At 41.0% G+C, this 22750-nt stretch overlaps 1 protein-coding gene across 1 annotated transcript; it reads left to right on the top strand.

Annotated features, from left to right (window-relative positions):
* The first annotated feature begins 426 nt into the window (after nucleotides 1–426).
* Nucleotides 427–15458, top strand: LOC141148034 (CUB domain-containing protein 2-like). Its single transcript, XM_073635192.1, has 7 exons — nucleotides 427–559; nucleotides 4673–4782; nucleotides 5605–5812; nucleotides 8082–8285; nucleotides 10075–10184; nucleotides 12819–13029; nucleotides 15366–15458. Exons 1-7 carry the CDS (start codon nucleotides 427–429, stop codon nucleotides 15368–15370), a joined length of 981 nt encoding a protein of 326 aa, XP_073491293.1. The 3' UTR covers nucleotides 15371–15458.
* Nucleotides 15459–22750: the final 7292 nt, after the last annotated feature.

Genomic DNA, 22750 nt, shown 5'->3' with positions numbered 1-22750 from the left:
AAAAAAGGTACATATAAAATACATAAACTAATACAATGGAAAAAGCTTAAAAAATGTATATGCATAAGCATAAATAGACCTTAATGCTTATATAGGCATATATTTTTTAAAATATGCTTTTAAGATATATTTTATTCTGTTTATAAAAATGTTTTAACTTCATCCAGAAAACTTGGCCAATGATATCTGGTATGCAGATATAATGTTTAGGTTTAAAATCCTCTGACATGTAGCACCCCCTGTGAGAATCACTAAAATGGGCTGGTTTTGCATTTGAAACAATAGATCAAAGCAATATCTACCTGCTCGCATGTAACCTGCTCGCATGTAACAGGTTTCTACAGACACAAAGCATCAAATTATCATAAGGGGTGTGCCAAGAAGGACTGGTTAAGGGTATATATAGGGCAGCAGGGGCTAGAGTCAATGCAAGGTGTCAAGTCATACAAACATCTTGCTAAAGGAGCCTCTTCAGATCAAGATCTTCACCTGAGAGATAATGAAGACCCTACTGCTTCTTGCGGCTATGTGCTGCGTGTGCTTGGCCTTACCTTCTCAGGTGAGTATAAAACTCATTCAGATCTTTAAATTATAGGATTACACAATTTTTTTTCTATGGACAGTAACAATAATGCCTAATGTACATATGCCATTTTTAGCAATATATAACTAAAGTCTACAGTATTAACTCATTTACAGACAAGTTGACCTTTAACAAATAGAATTAATGGCTGCCTATGATGTGATAATCACTGCACATGGTCACACAATACTGCAGATGTATGGGATTGCTACTACCACTTGTTGCTAATATGTGCTTCTTGTGTAGCCTACAGCATAGGCAGCCATTGCTTTGACTTACTAGCGAGTAACACAATGAATGAAATGTAACTTCCATTTTCTCTAATGGAAGCTATTTTTACTACTGCCTAGTGCCTACAATGCAGCAGAAATGAGTGCTCAGACAAGGAGAGAAGGATAAAAAGGTTGATCTGAGTCTTAGTAATTCTGCCACTGGCAAATTGTCTTTAGTAACAGAATAGCTAGTGTGGCAAGGATCCCCTGAGCTAATGCAATGGAGTGGCCACAGGCAAGTTTGCCAACCTATCTCTTTGAGTTTTAGAACCATAGAATTGTGTCTTTGTCCATGCTGTGGGTTGCTGGTTTTTATTAGCTAACTGGAAATCTTTTGTATTCCTGCCTGATATTATTCAAACCTGTATTAGCAACTTGAACCCCAGACCAGGTCACATAACAGCTTTAAACTTTGACTACAGAGAAGCAGGGGAAAGGTTAGAAGCTCTGTCAAGGTTTATTGCTATGTGTGTTACCATTGAACTGATCTACAGAGGAAAGAATTATTAAACAATTTTATGTTATAAAATTATACATAAGTGGTTAGTTTATCTTTACAGAAATAAAAGGTAAAATAGGAACTAACACCAGAAACCCTCTCCACCCACCCTCCCCCTGGTCCTCATTGTACTTACCTCCTGGGATGCCGCACTGTCAACTGGGATGGACCAGATGGATTCACTGTGATGGCTCTGGCCAATTAGAATCCATCTGGTCCATCCTGGAAGTGCTTTACAGAGAAGAGTGGGGATTTCAAATCCTCGGACCGCTCGAGCAGCTGCATGGGTGCTGACAGCTCTGTAACCAAGAGATAAGTACACCAGGGTGGTGGGGAGGGGTAAGGTTTTATTTCCCCTTTAAATTTTTTTCTCTAAAGGTAAACTAACACTTTACATGTATAATTATCCATCTTATGGTAAACCTTAGCTTGCCATTATCTGGCACTGTATGCGTATTCCTAAATGTATGATTTCTGGCTAGTTCTACATATGAAACAATCTTTTCTACAAAAGATTGTTCACAAGTATGGCAGTCAATATCTTGTCTTTAAGTATTTGTTATATATATGCCCTGACTTCCCAAAACATTGCCATAAATGTTCAGGGGGTAGGACTTATAACATCTATTCCCTGACAACTAACGTTATGGCATAATGATGTATTTCTTTAATTCAAGGTATCTATGCCCTGATTTGTTATTGTCTTGGAAGTGTTTTTGACCAACAGGATCACGCGAGTTGGGATCTAGTCTTTTGTTAATTTCCTTTATTATTTATAATTTATGTGATGTATTGATATGCCCTTCACAATGTTTAATTTTCCTGTTTTGGCTAAATATTTCAAAATGTTTGGTCAAAAGGTGAAGGTAGCATCCACAGGATGCCATGACATTTAACAAGTAAAAGAATATTACTCAAAGTCTAAATAGCTTATTTAAACTCTTCAGCATTTTCTTTGGGTTTCTGCAGTCCTCCCTGTTGTTGTTTGTGATCTCTACTAACTAGTCAGGAATAATTGAATTATTTATTCTGTTATCCTGCTGGAACCATCCAAACCCATCAGAATTTAGGGATCTATTCAAAATACCCATCACATTGGGCAGGTAAAATGTACCATAATGGATGGGAAATTTTCTTGGTCATGCCAACATGAACAGAAAACAAGCTTATTATACAGTAATGCTGACAAAGGTCACATTTGGAGAAATGTGTATGAACATTTAAAAGAAAATTAAGATTATATATGTTACCAATCGTCTCTATATCTGCCTTGTTAATGGAATTGTATTTTTGTTTTAACAGAACTTAAAGCAAAGGAAGAAGAGAGATATAACAGGGACACAAGGTAAATCTGAGTGGATGGCTAAAGTTAAGAATAAACATTAGCTGTCAGACTTGATTGGTAAATTTTATGTCCAGTTATGAAACTATGGCATTGATTTACTAAAACTGGAGAGTGTTAAAACAGGTGCAGCTGGGCATGGTAGCCAATCAGCTTCTAACTTCAGCTTGTTCAACTAAGCTTTGACAAAAAAAGCAAGCTGATTGGTTTCTCTGCAGAGCATCACATTCTGCACTCTCGAGTTTTGGTAAATCAACCCCTATATGTCATAAATATCTGTATGCAGAGATAGAAGAATGCTTAAACAGCCAAAGTGTATGTTGCCAAATGTTGGTCTAACTTTCCAGGCGAACTACAGAGATGAATAACCAAAAAGCTGACCACAGACTTGACAAGACAACTGTGACTGATCTAAAAAACGAAACTCTGGGCACCACCTATTGACTCTTTTAAAATTTGGGAAAAATTAGTTAATAAAAACTTTAACTACAAAGTATTTAAAACATTGGATAAATTAAAACATAACTTTACCCATTCGTGCCTGGCCTTTCTCACTTTTCCATTTACCTAAAAATGTACTCTCAGAGGATCCAAGCACATACATTTCTGTCATAACCAGTCAAAAGACAAGTCTTCTACAATCGACAGGCAGCCTTACATGGCTGATTGACTTTTAGCTAGTTAGGTAGACAGAAACACCGAAAGATGATAGCTATTCCTCCAAACTTTCTGAGATGTAAGGGACACCTTTTAGCCCACAATATGTTATCAAACAGAATACCCCCTGCCATGACCCCAGGTATGTGGACAAGGAAGAATTGTGCAAAAAATTATGATGAGACACCTGAGTATTTTTTTTATCACATTTTTTTCTCACAAATACTTTTTCTAAAAAAAAAAAAATCCAATGGCAGCTTACACAGGGATAAATTTTTCTTCCTCCTCCTCACGTGACAATGTTCAGGCTTGGTATTTGGTTGCTCAGACCTGAGCATTACATTTTCAGAGGTATTCACATGCTTCTCCCTATCAATAAGGAATAGGCAAAGTGACAGATTCTTTATACTCTGATTTGAAACTTTAGCTTTGCAAAGTAAATTACATAAGGTGTTGGATAAACAAAATTGGAGAGCAATTGAAAATGGAATTATCTGTTCAGTACCTTTAAAGTAGTCCTATCTTTCTAGCGGCCAGTTTGTTTATAGATCGCCTCTCTGCGGGCAATAGTTCCTCCCACTGACTTTTTCATCCTGTAGTCAAGGCAGGTATTTCAAACACCTGAAAGTGTGGAATATTTGCACAGCTTGAGTGCAAATAAGTGATGACACAACAAACAGGCCACCAGAAAGATAAGTATAGAGATTCCTCTATTGGAAATATGTGATTATGTGCTGAAAGAGTCGCTTTAAGACCTCCTAAGTTGCACTACAACAGTGTTATCAGCCATTTTTGGCCACGCATAGCATGATACATGGAAGTAATGCATGAATAGAAGCACTATTTGTGAAAATTAAAAGATGTCAGGTCTGGGTCACATCAATAATTAATGCTCCCAAGCATCCAAAGGGATCCAGAGGGAGGGTGGAGTCTATGACTTTAGGAAAGTCACTTTTTTGCATTGGAACTTTGGGGAGTTCCATCAGTACTATGAGGGCTTTATAGTAAAGCAGTAAATTACTGCAACCACACAGGTGTGATATGGCACATTAAGGTGCCTTCTATCCAGATGCATCCTAAGTTTGGAGGCTGTACTATACTGCAGGTTTAAAGTGGTTCTAAAGCCTTAAGTTTTTTTTGTAACCTTGATGAATTCTCTGCATTAAGGTAAAAGCCTGTGCAGATGATTACATCCTCCTTCCCCCAGAAAGTAATGCACCTTTACCAAGTCTATACATTTATGCAGATGGAAATCGATTATAAAGCCAAATACATACAGTATACATGTGTTATAATGAGATGATTTGTATCTCTTCCAGATTGTGGTGGTGTGCTGACAGCCCCACGGGGAGTTATCACTTCACCCAACTTCCCGAACAGTTACCCCCATAAAGCCAACTGTTCCTGGATTATCACCACAACCTCTAAGGTAAGGATGTGCATTACTGTATGTAATATATACAAATATATTGGTATATGATACAAGAAGATAGATAATTAATCTATCTATCTATCTATCTATCTATCTATCTATCTATCTATCTATCTATCTATCTATCTATCTATCTATCTATCTATCTATCTATCTATCTATCATATGATCTAGCTATTTTATGGGATGACTGGAGTGATTTTGTTGAAAGTGATGTTGCAGTGAAATTTTGGATTTTGTCATCTGCAAAATTATGCCAAAAGGGAAATTATTTTTTATTTTGTTGCTTGATGGGCTGCTCAGGCAACTTTGACTTTTTTTTAAGTTGTGATTTTATTTTTTTGTTGTTGTAATCTTTATTTTTTTGTACTTGTTACTTGTGTAGTACCACCATCAACTTGTTATGCTACTTTTTTCACTGTCTGTTGACAGTCTGTTAAGCCTCATACATACAGGTCGAATGTCGGGAGACATCGGCCAGTTAAAAAAAAAAAAAACGTGCTATATTTGGCCCATGTGTATGCCACCCTATCCGACAGAAGCTAGCTGGCTTCTGTTGGACCAGCATGCTGGAAAACCAGCAGCCGCCTGACTCTCAATCAGCGCTCTCAGCCAATGATGGAAAGCGCTGATCAGAGTGTTCTGGCGGGAGGGGCTGTCCCCTGTCAGAACACAACAGCTCAGCAGGGGAGATCGCTGCACTAACTTTGCATACTTAGTACAGAGGCTCCAAACGGAGCTGACAGTTTTTTTTAATTTAACCCACTAGTAGTGTGTACCAGGCTTTAACATATGAAATTTGCATCTTTTTCATTTCAGATTAAGATCACCTTTACAAATTTTGACATAGAAAGCTACAGGTACCTCTGTTTAGACAAGCTTCAGATCATTGCTGGAAATTCCCCTCAAGAATTGTGTGGACAGGTGCCGCCACCACCCATTATAGCTTCACAGAACACCGTGAAGATCATCTTTACCGCTGATGACACGGTCGCTGGGACAGGATTCAGGCTAATATATGAGCCAGGTAAGTTTAGTCATCACAAGTTTTTTTCTCGCAAATAATTTTTCTAAAAAAATCCTGTGGGTATGGGATTGTGTATATAGGATTGTAAATGTATTTTTTCCCCTTTTATTGGTTGAACTAGTTGGACTTGTGTCTTTTTTCAACCAGACTAACTATACAATCTCTGCCCTGATTTTTATCCATTCAAGTCTTCACCTAAAACAGCAAGTTTTATAGTTCTTTGTTGTCCCAGCATTGGTATAATCATAGCTTCAATATTTTATGTGGGGTTCCCATGAATCAAAGGCAAGGCATGAAGTTTTTGTCAGGGCAATGCTTTTTTTCTTCTCTAGAGAAGAAAAGAGAAAGAGAAAAGATTAAAATTCCTGTTTTTACTGTTATCTGGGACTTTGCCATTTCTTGTCTTGCTAAAAATGTTTTACCACACCAAACTATTTTCCCAAAATTTGTAGCCTCAACCCAAATACTGGTCCTAAACATACTCTAAAAATAGGCTAAATGTAGTCCCCAGTCCTATCTCTAGGCCTTGTGTGTAAGCTGTGGGCCACATTGTGTCGAATAGATCATCAAGGGGGCACAATATGCCCACCAAGGGACACATCTATTTAAAGAGGAACTACACTGTATCTGAGCACCACAAACCAAAAAACGCTATTTCATAAATTTTTAATACTCAAAGCAAATTCACCCATCCATCTATGTCTCCATGGTTTATTTTGCTGATAAATCATTTAGAAAAACACCCCCTAGCTTTTCTGGCTTTGGCCATCTTGAGTAAGGGCAGATGATTCATGTAGCAGTTACTTCCTGGAATCCACCTGCCCTTAGCCCAGGCTGGCAGGCAGGAAAGTGTGCTTACCTGAGAAAACCCCTTCTTCCTTCCTGAAGATTCCTGGGATGTATGACATTAAGTCCTGGCAACCGCATAGCATCCCCTGTCAGTCTGTTCCACCAGCAGCTCCCACTGGATTACGTGGTGGAGGCTTCCACAGCCTCTCCCTGACCGGCCGGCACCCTGAGTCAGTGAGCGGCTTGTTCGCAGCCTGTCAGCAGCTGCTTGGTAGTCAGTGCTTGTGGAGGCATTCATCCATTCATCCTGTGGACAATCCATCTACTCTGGTGCTCAGATGTGACTCTGTTCAGGGCTCCATACAGGAGGACTTTAGACGCTTAAGTTGCATCTACACTAAAAGTATTGATTTTATTTCTTTCTATTAAATAAGCAAACGTTATTTGCACCCTGAGCCTGTGCGCTCGTATCTCTCTTTATATTATGACATCATTTGCCTGGGCATGGAAAGCAGGAAGTAGCTAAAGAAATGTGAAAGAAGGTAGAAAACAAGTACATGTGATATACTTTCCTATCTATTACTAATGCCAGCAAAATAAGGATTAAAATTAGTCAATGTTGATTCAGAGAGTGCAGTTCCACTTTAAAGAGACACCATCGCCTTGCCCATGCAGGAATGGTTAAAAGTGTCTTTGGAGAGGGCATCTATTGACCCACCATATATTTCCTCTACCTGCTATCCCTCACAGCTCCTTGCTGTTTTGCAGTCATCACAGAGATTGTCTGTTGGCGACCTGGCGAGTGGTAATATCAATTCACCAGTCATGTGACAGTGCTGGGCCAATGAGCTGTGAGTGGGATATTCTACTCTCTGCAGCTGACATACACATAGAGGTAGGGAGGCTCATTACATCATTCACCTGAAATAGGCAATATATACATGCAGCCAAGGTGGAGAATCTTCTTCCTCAGCTCAATCGGCCAACAAAGAAAGCTGTTTTTTGTGTTTGGACGGAACACAAGCTCATCCCTACTGGTAACATATACTTGTAGATTGTAAAATGCATACTGGCAAAATTCCAGGTTCATACTTTTCTCTTTAAGGTGAACTCCAGGTAGATATAAACGACACAAATTATTGTAGTTCTGTTTTTTATAAAGCATCAATAAATGTACTTTACAAGTAGTGTGAGTACCTGAACTGGACTTGGTAATTTCCTGAACAGCAAAGATCAAACAGGAAGATGCAGCACAAGGAGGCAGTCTGGTGTGTTGCAGTGCAGGGAGCATGCTGATGGGAGGAAAGAGCAGAGTGATAGAGAGATTAACTCATCAGGCTTCTGCTTGTCTCTTTACTGTCCAGAGTAAGATCAGACCCCTGTCCCTTCCAGATGGGGCTGTGCTGTATGACAGAGCTGTCTAAAACTCTGGATAGGCAGAAATGTCTGATTCTGAAATGTGTCTTTTGCTTTTCTACAGATTCTGCTGCTCCTACCACAATCACAACAACTCCAACAACTACAAGAACCACTACTAAAACTACCTCCGGAACAACACCAACAACTACAAGAACCACCCCTACAACTACAACCAGAACGACACCGACGACTACAATAACCACTACCACTACTACTGCTAATACTACTACACCCACTACTACAAGAACCAGGGTCATATACAAGAGTAAGGAATGTTTTTTTTATTAACTGATTTGGTAAGGAAATATTAGGCTCGGCAATGTTTCCTACATCAACTCACTATCCTGCACCAAAAACTGAAACATCAGACTTTGGCTTTTTAAAGTGTATGCGAGGCCAAAACATTTTTGGATAGAGCAGTGAATGGTTAAATCACATATAGGGTTATTTTTTGGTGCCCATGTACTGGGACATTGTTTTTCATTCCCTGTTCTGGAGACACAACAGAAAATTAGAGGAAGTCTCGCTAAAATGAAAAGAATCTCCTCCCTAGAGAGATGTCTTAAGAAAAGGTGTGCCCAGTGGAGAATATGTCCCCACTTCTTGCTGTGGTGACTATTTAACATTTTGGATTTCCTATTACTTTCTGTCCCAGTGACAGTGGCCACCATGACAAATAGAAGGATGAATCTTACCACCAAGGACGCAAACCGCAATATAAAGCCGACAAAGGGCTTTACCTTACCTATTCTGTCCAAAAGGAAAAACATAAACTTTAGCCCAAGATGATAAGAAAAACAACAAATTGTAGTTTTGCAGCTAATCAGTCTTTAATATGGTGGCTGCATTTATTTTTTCCGGGCCTGTTTTATCTTTATTTTCACCTAGTGATCCTGCTAACAACTTAGGGTGACAACACTCACTTACTGTACTATATCTATTGTCATCCCAGGGCAGGAACTGTGCTAGGCCTACAGAACACCACCCCCTCATCTTATCTTTAGTGCATAGGGAAAGAGAGTGTTTTATAGTTCACAGTGGAAGTCAGGACAGTACATAGCATTGTTTGAGATATATCATATCAGTTCTGTAAACAGGAAGTTACAAGGACACAACATTACTAGATACTCTTTACGCCCTAGGCTGGGGTCACACTGTTGCAAATTGGATGGGGGTTTCCTGCATCCAATTGGCATAGCAGGAGATTTTGGCCGGCTCTCTATGGAGCCGGTTCACACATCTCCGCAGGGGCTCCGGGGTGAATTGCACAGGAGCCCTTTGTGTCTTTTGATCCGTTTCAGGTCCCAATTCAGCCCAGAATTCGGGCTGAAATCAGACCTGAAACGGTGAATGGAGACGCACCGGACTTCTGCTGTGAGCCACTGCGATCTCTAGTGTGAACCGAGCCTTAAAGTGGTTGTAAAGGCAGGTTTTTATCTTAATAAATTCTCAATTCAATTTAAAGTCATTTAGCCAATCAGGAGAGAGAGGGAGTGAGGCATAATAGAAGCTCGGCTCGGGTGCCCCCATAGCAAGCTGCTGGCTGTAGGGGCACTCGATAGGAGGGAGGGAGCGAAGAGGGACCCAAGAAGAGGAGGATCCAGGCTGCTCTGTGTAAAACCAACTGCCCAGAGGAGGTAAGTATGACATGTTTATTATTTAAAAAAAAAGAGACTTTACAATCACTTTAAAGTAGAAGTATAGGGAAACTTTTTTTTTCATTTTGAATAGAGCAAGGGAGGGTTATAACCCATTGGTTTATTTATTTTTTTGACATTTGGAAAGCCACTTCTTGCATAGGTACTTTAGGGAGTTCTGACAGTACTAGGAGTTCTTTACTGCAACTACAAAGATGTGATATGCTACTTCAGTGTGTCTGCTATCCAGCAGCATCCTTGTTTTATAGGCTTTTACTATAGTGCAGGTATAATGTTTTGATAAAAGCCTGCTGGTAAATAATATATACCAAATCTATAAAACTATGCCATGGCAGTTGAATATAGAGCCAAATACATGTACAGCTGTTATAATGAGATGTTTTGTATCTCTTCCAGATTGTGGTGGTGTGCTGACAGCCCCAGAGGGAGTTATCTATTCACCCAACTTTCCAAACAATTACCCTGATAATGTCTACTGTGAATGGAACATCACCACCACCTCTAGGGTAAGGATGTGCAATATATCCAAATAATGTATAGATCGATCTATCTATTTAAGGGAGTCATTTAGCAGAAATGTATGTCACAATGAAATAGCTGATTTTGCCATTGGCAAAAGAATAAGTAGGGGGCATTTCCTGAGCTGCTGAAAGAAAAAAAAATAAGAAAAATACTTTTTGCCCGCGCTATGGCCGAAAGACGGCTACAGCGTGGGCATAGCTTGCCAGGAGGGTGTCCATGGATGTCCTCCCGTGATCACGCTGCCCGCACGCACACGCTCTGGGATCGCTGAATCCTTTGGATTCTGCTGTTCACAGATTGAGGAAAAGGGCCAATCACAGCAGCCCTTTACCATGTGATCAGCTGTCTGCCAATGACAACTGATCACAGGATTTAAACACAAGTCGGTTAAGCCAGAGAGAAGAAAGCCGATAACCAGCTTATGTTAAAGGGACATCGGCCCTGATAATCAGGGCACTGATTATTAGTGTCCTTATTATCAGTGCAGTCCCACCAGTGTTGCTAATCAGTGACCACTAGTGCTGCCAATCAGTGCCCATCAGTGCTGCCAATCAGTACCCATCAGTGCCTCCTCATCAGTGTCACCTACCAGTGCTGCCTATCAGTGCCCATCAGTGCCGCCTATCAGTGCCCATCAATGCCACCTATCAGTGCCCACCAGTGCTGCCTAGCAGTGCCACCTCTCAGTGCCCATCAGTGCCGCTGCCTATCAGTGCCCATCAGTGGTGCCTATCAGTGCCCATCAATGCTGCCTATCAGTACATCCTTATTAGTGCCCACCAGTGCTGACTCATCAGTGCCCATCAGTGCAGCCTATCAGTACAGCCTCTTCTACACACATTAGTTAAGGAGAAAAATGACGTGTTTGCAAAATTGTATAACAAACTGGGAAAACATTTTTTTTTAAACATTTTTTAAATTTTTTTTGTTTGTTTAGCAAAAAATAAAAAACCCAGTGGTGATTAAACAATACCAAAAGAAAGCTCTGTTTGTGGGGAAAAATTGCTAAAAGTTTCATATGGGTACAGTGTTGATGACCATACAAAATTGTGACAGCGCTGAAAGCTTAAAATTTGCCTGGGCAGGAAGGGGGTAGAAGTTCCCAGTTGGCAAGTGGTTATTGTTGGTAATATATTCAGGTAATATGAGCAAGGCATTACAGCCAATAGAGTTTATTTTTTTATATTTTAAAGTTGCACTTCTGTTTTAAAGATCAATATTTTTGTTTGTTTATGAAACTTGGTTTATTTATAAAGATGTTATATATCACAATGGCTAAATCTGTGTCTGTAGTGCATGTTCAAACCTTAATACCATAAATAATAACATGTTATTAGATTTTTACTCCATGAGTATATAATGAGTTTGCCAATTCTTGGGAAATGCTTAAAGTGATTGTAAAGTCTTGTTTTTTAAAAAACAAAAATAACAAACAGTGGGTTTGCACAGCCCTGATCCTCATCTTCTTGGGTCCCAAACCGGCGCTCCTAGCCCCTCCCTCCTGTCAAGTGCCCCACAGCAAGCTGCTTGCTATGGGGGCACCCGAGCCGAGCTGCAGCTCCGTGTGTCCATTCAGACACAGAGCTGCCGTTCGGCCCCGCCCCCTCTCTCCCCTGATTGGCAAAATTACTTTAATAGACAGCTGCGGGAGCAAATGGCACCGCTGATGTGTCTTAGCCAATCTTGAGGGGGAATCCTGGACTGCCGAGGGATTTGTGGACATCGCTGGACAGAGAGGGGGCTCAGGAAAGTATTAGGGGGTGCTGGGTCGGCTTCTACACACAGAAGGTTTTTTATTTTAATGCATAGAATGCATTAAGATAAAAAAACACCTGCCTTTAAAACCACTTTAAATAATGCATTACAATTTAACTAAACCCATTAGATTTTAGTCGACTAAAATTTACTGGAGATTTTGGTTGACTAAAATACGACTAAAACAATTCAGATGCCTAAAATATGACTCAAATCAAAATGGCATTTTAGCTCTCATTCACACTGAATGCTGCTTTGAAATCGTGCAACTTCACTTGAAATCAGCGATTTCAAAGCCGAATGTCGGTGCGACTTTACTGACATCTGTGGGACTGCATGCACAAATGTCTATGCAAGTTACACCTGAAATTGCCAAAAGTAGTGCAGGAAATACTTTTTTAAATCAGTGCGGCACAACAAAATCGGCTTTGCAGCGATTTGAACAGCTCCATTGCCAATGATAGGATGCGACTTGTCATGAGACTTAACCTGTCAAATTGCATGACAAGTCTCACAGGTGTGAACGGGAGGCTTTGTCAAAAGGCTAAAATACGGCTAAAACTAAAATGGCATTTTAGTCAAAAGACTATGACTAAAACGAATTTGAAATTTGATGTCACAATTAACACTGTAGCGTAGTTTAGTTTAATTGAATTAGTTCTCTTTGTATTTGTTTTTTTTTGCGTGTATTTGATTGCTACTGGAGTACCAACGTTATACATTTTTTAAATGACTTTTTTTTTTGCTATATTTTTCTCTTTCTGTGGAAAAAAATATTTTTCTTCTGAGCACTCCCCTCTCTTTTCTTCTATCTCATCATACAAGATACCTAACATATGAAATGTACATCTGTTTCATTCCAGATTAAACTCACCCCCACAAATTTTGACATGGAAGGCTACATGTACTTGTGTGTCTTTGACTGGATTTGGGTCTACGGTGGAAGTTTCCCGCAACAATGGTGTGGACAGATGTTACCAGATCCCATTATATCTACCGGGAACTTCATGCGGATTGTTTTCAGGTCTGATTCAGGTCTCAATAGGAGAGGATTCAGGCTCATATATCAACCAGGTAAGCTCAGTCCCCATTTTCTGTTCTCATTTTTATCAGTTTAGGTCTTTGCCTAAAGCAGCCTATTTCATTGTTCTCTGTTGTCCCAGTTTTGGTACAATAATCCCAGCTTCAATAGTCATGTTTTAAGCCATGATTCAAGGACAAGGCATAAAATGTTTGCCAAGCCAACCCTTTTTTTTTCTTAGCTTTGGATAGAGTGAGAAAAGAATCAATCTCCTTTAGGCTTTTATTGCTCCCTGGCTCTCCCTCATTTCCTGCCTTGCTGACAATTTCTTACCAAACCAAACTATTTCCTCTGAACTTGAAGCCTCAACCCCAATACTGGTCCTAAGCTTACTTCGAAAATATTCTAATTGTAGTCCCTAAACTCATTTCTATGCAACGCATATAAAACCTAATTACAACTGTTGGACAAATGATGTGAACTAAATCTTTAAGGGGCACCTTACAGTATTCCCCACTGAGGTTCACACCTACATTTAAGGGTGATACTGGGGTAGATTTACTAAAACAGTAGAGTGCAAAATCTGGAGCAGCTGTGCGTGGTAGCCAATCAGCTTCACACTTCAGCTTGTTCAATTAAGCTTTGACACACAAAACTAGAATCTGGAAGGTTTCTATGCAGAGCTGCACCAGATTTTGCACTCTCCGGTCTTGGTAAATCAACCCTACTGTCACCTTGACCATGCAGGATAGGGTAGCAGTGTCTATGCGAAGGACATACTTTAAAGCTAATTTGGCTGTACTTTTCCTGTGGATCTCAGGAGTGCAGTTAGTTCTGCACTCCTGTGACCCATTTTCAGCAGACAAAAAGCTGAAGCCCCCTGTTGGCTGAGGTCACAGAGCCGGTCCAGGCTCGGGAAGTATTGTGACCATATGGGCAGGATCTACCTACCTGCCTGGACTGGCACCTGGCTCAGGCTCTCAGTGAGCCACTGAGAGCCTGAGCCAGCCCCTCCCACCCCCTCCACAGCCCAGAGCTCTAGTGAGCGTGGAGGGGGGGCAGAACAGAGAGCCGATAGTCACCCGCCCTCAGCTCACGGAGCTGTGAGAATCAAGCAATCAGCGGCGTTTGATAGCTTGGTTCTCAGTCTTAGAGCCGATGGGGGAAAGTTGCGGCATTGGACCGATGCTGCGTCCACCTAGGTAAGTATGATTAACAATAAAATAATATTTCCCATACTTCTATTTTAACTAATTTATACTAACATTACCTGCGCCCTCCTGCAGCTCCATGCTATGTTGGCGACGTGGGTTAGCAGTGACACTACTACTCTGGTCAAGTGACAGACAATGTATGGGCTTAGCAATTGGCTGTTAGACCCAAGGAGTATTACAGAGATGTTTATTCAAAACTAGAAATGATGGGTATGTTCCTATGCGGAGCAGCAGTGAGATGTGAAGGACTGCAGGTGAGTATATGGGGGTTGTTAGGATGCCCATTCCAAAGACACTATCACTTTGCCCTGTGTGGGTAACAGGACAGGGTCTATTTGCAAAATATATATATATATATATATATATATATATATATATATATATATATATATATATATATATATATATATATATATATATATATATATATATATATATATATATAGCTGTTTGGTAATTAACATTATATTAATAACTACAACATTTTAGCCAAGAGAAAGAGTTAATTAACCATTTCCTGAAGTATTGAGCTACAAACTTACATAGGGAAATTAAGTCTTTATAAAATAGGGAACAGCCAGGGCCTAATTCAGTTTAAATTCTTCACCCATCGAGGGCCTAGGAAAGGTGCAAACGGGCTGCATGTGATCCAAAAAACACCGGTTCCACAGGGCTGCCCCAGACCCAACCTATAAAATCTGAAAAAGAAAACCTTTGTCATGTCAATGAACAGTAGGTGCCATTCTGATTGTCTCTTGTACGTATCACTTTGACCACGATTGTTCGGTGGTAGTTGACTCGGCTGACATAAGAGTGTAGAGGACAGCAGATATAAAAGGGTTTATATCTGCAACACAGAATTATTGTAGAGGTAAACTACAATTGAATGCCATTTAGTGTGCTAAAGCACTGTGTATCATATCCCCATCATCAGAAGCCTTTGTGGCAAGATGTAGAATGCAGGAACACAATTTGGAGAAAGGTACAGAACATTGTTACCTTATAACAAAAAGTGCCTGAAGTAGGACTTTCATGGCGGGATCACCAGGTTTTAATGAAATATGTTGTTTTAAACATAGTAAACATCCCTTGGAAATTCCATTAACATTATATGATTTTATGAGATTTAAGTGATTAAGTTTACATCTACTTTAAACAAACCCTTCCTCTTGCAGTATAAAGCATGAAAAGATCTGTGAAATCTGGCATAGAAAGAACTTCTTAAAAACCTCAAGACCCTCAAGACTGACGGATTTCAAGAAATACGAATTTAATTTCAATAATGTGGTATTTTTTACAGTATCGTGTGTTGTTATTTTTTATGATTTTTTTTTTAAACTGTGTTTTTTTTCTTTGAATTAAACAAGTATTTGTATAAATATAACTGAGTTGATTCATTAATCAGCTAAATCATCAAATAGTCCAAATTTGTACTATTATTTGTTTAAAATCTATCCAAAGACAATTTTTTTTTTTAGATTTCGAGTGGCGAGGTGTTAGAACCCTTGTCAAGTCTTTATTGCTGTCTATGCCTTGTAAAGTAATGAAAGCGAGGGTAAATATACATTTTTGAGTTGCCGCCAGTACTAGAAATAGAAGGTTATTCTTCACATTGAAATAATATCACTTTCGGTTGAGTCAACATGACAGTAAGGCTGGTCATACATTATACAAACTTCTTTTGCAATTGTTATTTAGATTTACCAAAACCATATATTATGAGGTCACACCTAAACACATTTGAATTGTATGCAGACAGGTAAGCCCCTGTACTACATAGTTAAAGCAGTTGTATACCCGGAAGAATAAAAAAAAATTAAAAAATCTGTAAGACAAAGGCATAACGAGCTAGTATGCACCGTATATTGAAATGAAATACTTACCTTAGAACGAAGAGCCGGCATTGCCTCCTAGTCACCGCTGAGGGAGCTGCCATGTGTCCCTCTGCGTTTCTTCTGGGTTCGCGGCTCCGGCGCTGTGAATGGCCAAAGCTGCGATAAACGTCACACCCGCGCATGCCCGCGGGAGCCCTCTTTCCAGCAAGGAGCTCTGATTTTCTGGCAGCATCTGCCGGACTTTCAGAGCGCATGCACCGCTGATGTCAGCAGCTGCATGCAAGGTGAATATCTCCTAAATCTATAAGATATTTATTTTACCTACCGGTAAGTCTTATTATAGGTTTATCTGTAGGTAAAAATGTGAAAGTGGGGTATACAACCGCTTTAAAGGTAAATCTAAAGGAAATTGAATAAGAAAATTGCATAATGTATGGCCAGCTTAAGTGAAGGTAAATCCCCACAATGAGACACAGATGGCAAAATAAGTATTTTAATCCAGCCGCTGCTCTATCCAAAGAAAAATTGACTTTAGTTTTATTTTAATGAGTATGGTTGAGGCAGACTGAGGGCATAGGAAGCCTCATTTGTGATCTAGGAAGTATGTATCACCTCATCTGAACCATATGCATCAATCCAGGTAGACCATTATTTAATCCAGGTAGACCATTATTTATCGAACGTCTTTTGACAGTTTCTACTCTTATAGGTTAACCTGTACAATGGTAAAACTGCATTCACCAAAGATTTCCAACTATTCAGCGTATGTGAAGTGGGCTGCTTCCATCTCAGAAGGAGCTCCCTGCGTGCATAATAAAGTGCAAAAAACAAGAATAACTTTATATAGCTAGTAGCTTCAATATCTTCCATAATTCCCAACAACACCATTCGTGGGTCTATGGTCTAAAATCAAAAAAATCGCACCCCCGGCCCTTTTATCTCAAAAATGGTCCAAAAGGAACAAAATAGCACTACAGGCCCTTTTAGCCCGAATGCGGTCCAAAATAACCAAAATCGCACCCCTGGCCCTTTTAGCCTGAAAACGGTCCAAAATGACCAAATCGCACCCCCCGGCTACTTTTTCTTGAAAGTGTTCCAAAATCGCACCCCGGCCCGTTTTTTTTTTTTTTTTTTAAATTCTTTTTATTGAAGTTTTTCATTTATACAATAACCTCTAGGCCGCCAACATGGCAGAGCCCAGATTTGGCCTCGCAGGGCCCAACAATGAATCTTACCCCCTAATTCCCGCAATTCCCCCCACCCCCCCAGAATACCCCCTCCCCCCTCCCTCACTGTCACAGCCCAATTCCAATTCAAATTAGCTAACGTATACTTAAAACTCCTGTAGTATGAAAGTTGTTACACCGCCGGGTCAGAGTGATGTATCACATTATACTTCCCCAATCCCTCGTTCTTCAAACAATCCTCCCATTTCAATGTTTATTAGCGTTTCCTCACAATAATAAATTACCATTTACCAGTCATTGTTCAACAGTATATTAGTATGAATTACCCTAATGTATTTTCATCTCCATACCATGCCTGCCATACCTTGTCAAATTTATTTTTACATCCTCTAGCTTGATAGGTAAATTTATAATAAGGCATCATATTATTCACCAACTTTTTCCAAAATGCGACATCTGGCGCTTGGGGATCCTTCCATTTTAGTAGGATGGCCTTTTTGGCGTAAAAAAGCAGAATAGTGAGCAGTGTTCTTAAGGCTCTGGTCTGTACCACCTCTTGTACCAAACCCAACAGGCACACCTTAATATTTGATGGAATAGGTATTGTGAGGAGGCCCGAGATACATGAAAGGACCTCCTCCCAATATCTTTTTATTTGTGGACAGTCCCAGAAAATGTGTCCGGCATCTGCTGGGGAAAAAGTGCATCTCCAAAACTCCGCTGATGTCAGCCCAAAAATTTTTCCTAATCTTGCCGGAGTGTAGTAACTCCTGTGAAGGAATTTGAATTGAATCAGCCTATCCCTGGCTGATACCAGATGCTTAAATGGTTGATCCCATACCTCCTCCCAGTCCTCCCCCTGGAGCTCCGGAACTTCCATTTCCCATTTACTTCTGGTCTTTGCTATAGCTTTTGGTGTAATTTTGAAAAATTCTTTGTATGATTTGGAGAGGGGTTTGTCCAGAGTCTCCTCTGATAGCATTGACTCAAGATTGGATGGCAAAGACTCTACTTTACGTACCCTGAATTGTGACTGATAGGCATGTCTAAGTTGTAAGTAACGGAATAGATAGGCGTTTTCTAAGTTGTGTCTTGATTTTAGCTGAGGAAACGTCAGAAGATCTCCAAAAGCTGTTATGTCACCTAATGTCTTAATCCCTTTTATTGTCCATATCATGGGGTCAGGTATATTGTAAAAGTGCTGTAGCATAGGATTCATCCACAGCAGCGTTGTGGGTGAATGACCCTGAAAGCTTGGGGATGCCAAGTGAATCGCCATGTCCCATGCTTTTATTGTAGCCTTCATAGTTGTAGTCAATGGTAATTCAGACTTAAGCCCCCTGAACAATGCCATACGTAAGCTTTCATAGGACCCCAGGTGGGCCGCTTCCAACACCGTGGCTGCGTCCCCTTCGTCCATGATTAGCCATCTACGAGCAAACACCATCTGCCCTGCCAGATAGTACTTATGCCAATCTGGGAGAGCCAGACCCCCCTCATCTCCCGGTACCTGAAGCACCTTAATCCCAATCCTGGGGAGTTTTGGAGCCCATAAAAAGGAGTCCACTATACCATCTAGTTGACGAAAAAAAGATTTTGGTATCCACACTGGAGCATGTCTCAAAAAGTATAGTATCACCGGCAGGACCTTCATTTTGAGTAGGCTGATCCTGCCTATCAAAGACAATGGAAGTCTGGACCATGCCTGTGTTTTTTGTTTGAGGAAGGCTATCAGTGGGAGAACGTTAAGGGACATGTAATCTTCTATTTTTGCTGTGATCTTTACCCCAAGGTATTTCATAGACGTTACCCATTGTAGCGGGAGATCTGGGTCAACCCCTTCCTTTGCTCTCTCATCTAAAGGAAGTATTGAGGACTTGTTCCAATTCACTTGTAACCCCGAAAACCTGGCAAAATCATCCAGGATTTCCAGTACCACATTTAGTGAATTTTTCGGGTCTGACAGAAACAGGAGCATATCACCTGCATAAAGTGCAACTGTTTCATGTATGGTGCCCACTTTAATATCTTGTACCCTCCCGGAGACCCTTAAGGCAATGGCCAATGGCTCTATCACAAGGGCGAAAAGGAAGGGGGACAAGGGGCACCCTTGCCTTGTGCCCCTTCCTATTTCGAAAAACGGAGACACCCTCCTACCCATACGGATCACCACCTTGGGGTTACTATATAGTAGTGAGACCCATTTTCGAAATTGTGGTCCAAATCCCATGACCTCCAACACCTTACTCATGAATTGCCAATCTACCGAATCAAAGGCCTTTGCTATATCGAGAGATACCACTATTTTTGATTCAGTGTCTGTGGAGGGAAGCTGTAGATGTGTAAACAGTCTCCTAAGATTTGTGTCTGTCGATTTTCCTGGCATGAAGCCGGTTTGGTCTATATTCACTATAGTCTGTATAACCTGGGCCAGTCTGGTTGCTAGTACTTTGGTTAAGATTTTTAGGTCTGTATTTAGAAGGGCAATTGGACGATAGGATGTACATTCTGTCGGATCCTTCCCTGGTTTTGGTAGGAGAATCATATATGCTTCCATCATTGAGTCAGGTAGTGAGGAGTGCTCTAGACAATGTTCCAATAACCAATTGAATCTACCAGCTAGTTGTTCAATGTTGGCCCCGTAAAAGTCCGCGGGTATACCGTCTGGCCCCGGGGCCTTATTGGGCGGGAATGCACATATTGCGGCCTCTATTTCTTTTTTTGTTATTTTTGCCTCCAGAATGTTGCAATCCTCCTCCGATAATCTAGGTATCTGTAGATTTCGCATTACATTGTCCAATTCCTCCCTGTCATATGGAGGAATGGGAGAATACAACGACGAGAAGAAGTCCACAAATTCCTGCATGATAAGTACCGGATCACTGACCAGAGTCCCATTCCTATTTTTAATAACCGGGATGTGAGCCACTGGAGGGTGATCCGCCACCAACATGGCCAGGAGCTTCCCATTTTTGTCTCCCTCTGCGAAAATTTTGTGTGCCCTCTGGGATACCTCTATTTTTGTCTGTCCTTTAACCTGCAGTGACAGACGTCTTCTGACCTCTAGAAGGGATTCAAACAATTCCCTCGATGGGGCTTCTGCATATGCCCTGGCCCGTTCATTCTCTTCCTGTTGGATATTTTTATATTCCTCATTTTCATTTACCCTGGCAGTCTTAATAGCCGATATGGATTCCCCTCTGACTACCACCTTATAGGCGTCCCAGACCATTGGTGGCTCTGCCGTATCAACATTGCACTGCCAGTAGTTTTTTGTCGCCTCTTCCAGCTGGGCAGCAACCTGTTCGTGTTGCAACCATTCAGGAGATAGGCGCCAACTCCTCCTCTCCCCCCTCTGTCTTACGGCCAAGGTGAGGAGGAGGGGATTATGATCCGACAGACCCCCAGCTAGGTACTCTATACTAGACACATACTGTAACATGATGTTATTACCAAAAGCCAAGTCTATTCTCGCTGAGGAGCCATGTGCTGTCGATATGTGAGAAAAACATTTATCAGCTGGATGTTTCCATCGCCATATCTCCTCTACTCCAACCGTGGTGGACCAACTCTTTAGGTCTTCAGAGCTTGCCCTGCCTGGGTTGGAGGAGTCCAAGGCCGCATGTAGCACAGCATTGAAGTCCCCCAACACCACCAGGGGCAAGTGTAAAAATTGTGCCAGTCTTGTTACCATGTCATAAAGAATTTGAACCTGGAAAGGTGGAGGTACATATACGGTTATTATCAACATTTGACTATCAAAGAATGTCCACTATCACTGCAGCATACCTGCCCTCTGGATCAGTAACTACGTGGTGAATAGTGCAAGAAACAGATCTACTAATGAGAATGGACACTCCTCTTGCAAACGTGGAGTATGTGGAGTGAACAGCTCTTTGTATCCACCTTTTACGTAGGGCCAACACCTTGCTACCCTCTAGATGGGTCTCTTGCAGTACCACCAGGTGAGGTTTGTAATGTTTTAAGTAATGAAAGACTGAGGCCCTCTTGAACTTGTTGTTGAGTCCCCTGACATTCCAGGACACTATATTAATTTTATCCGTCATAATTTTTCCTGTTTAAATGTCCATTAATGAGGAACATCAGGGGACCCAATCTTCTCTTCCCAGCAGTGCTTCCTACATCCGCATACATTAACAGATCTCCATACCATTCAAAAAATTTAGATTTTTGGGCTGTGACAATTATACCTTCCCCCCTGCTATTATACAAGAGAAAAGTCCCCAGCTAAACTCAAAAACAGTTCTGGTAGGTAGCTTCATCCCAAAAAACAACAACAACAAAAAAAAAAACTTCTTGTGGAATCTGGTCGTTGTGATCAACAGTTCTGCAGCTCGATGTCTACTCGTTCTGTTTCCTCTTCACTCCTTTTCAAAAATTTGTTGTTATGGAGCATCCAAAAAAAACGTAAAATAAAAATAATAATATTTAGCATAGACAAAAGTACCTCTGCTCATGGCGGGGAAGAGCCTTCCTTGCTTGCGAAAATGTAGATAACTTCCTTGAAGTCGTCCTCCGTCTGGAGTTAGTGGTTGTTAACTCCGTCTGTATCACCAGATTTTCTCTGTCGTATTGGCGTGTGATCTTTGCTCACCTCATGATACTTTGTCCCTCAGGTTCCCTGTGTAGCTGGATCCTGGCTCTATGTAGAGATTCTCTGGAGTATAGAGGATTCCTTTGAGATCCAATTTCGTGCTGGCCGGAATGATTGCAATTCTACTCGCTCTGTATTTCTCGATTTCCTGAGTGTTGAGGATCTAAACTTGCACCACACAACAACGCACAACAGGTGCAACTTGCAGTTCAGTTACGATTGAATTTAGTCCCATGTATTTTTAGGAAAGTTCCTTGTCTAGCCAATCACTGGCCTCTCCAGGATCTTCAAAGAACTTTACGCTGCCCTTGTGTTGAATCCTGAGCTTGCTCGGGTAAAGCATGCTGTATTGGATCTCTTTGTCTCTCAATCTTTTGCGTATGTCATTAAAGGACCTGCGTTGCTGCTGTGTGGCTGCCGAAAAATCAGGAAAAAACATTACTCTTGCATTTTCATATTTCAGCTCCGGAACTAGTCTGGCCTTAGCCAAAATCATATCACGGTCTCTATAATTCAGAAACCTGACCAATAGGGGTCTAGGGAACGCTCCCGGCGGTCTGCGTCCTGTTGGTACTCTGTGGGCTCTTTCAACAACATATGTTGGGGGCAAATCTTTCAGCGATAGGAGTTGTTTGAAAAAACCTTCAGCAAATAGAACAGGCTTGTCCCCCTCTGCCCCTTCAGGTAGGCCCACCACTCTGATGTTATTTCTCCTCTGACGGTCTTCCGCATCTATGGCTCTACGCTGCAGGGCGAGCACCATATCTTTCAGTTCAGCTATATTTGCCCCCTGAGAATGCGTAATATCTTCCGCATCCGAGACCCTCGTTTCCACCGTGGTAAGCCGCCCCCGGATCTTGTCTAGATCATGCCTTATCAAGGTACATTCAGATGATCGATTCTACCCATAAGTTCCGACTTAC

The sequence above is a fragment of the Aquarana catesbeiana genome, linkage group LG06 (genome assembly GCF_042186555.1).
Source record: "Aquarana catesbeiana isolate 2022-GZ linkage group LG06, ASM4218655v1, whole genome shotgun sequence".
In the NCBI taxonomy this organism is placed as follows: domain Eukaryota; kingdom Metazoa; phylum Chordata; class Amphibia; order Anura; family Ranidae; genus Aquarana; species Aquarana catesbeiana.
Note: the sequence above shows the minus strand (reverse complement) of the source record. Positions and strands in the feature narration are given on the sequence as shown.

What these genes read in the sequence shown, in the direction of transcription:
- LOC141148034 (XM_073635192.1), top strand. Translation starts at nt 427, where the DNA reads ATGCAAGGTGTCAAGTCATACAAACATCTTGCTAAAGGAGCCTCTTCA. An exon ending in GCTTGGCCTTACCTTCTCAG is followed by an intron (nt 560 to 4,672) that starts GTGAGTATAAAA and finishes TATCTCTTCCAG; the next exon opens with ATTGTGGTGGTGTGCTGACA. An exon ending in AACCAGGGTCATATACAAGA is followed by an intron (nt 8,286 to 10,074) that starts GTAAGGAATGTT and finishes TATCTCTTCCAG; the next exon opens with ATTGTGGTGGTGTGCTGACA.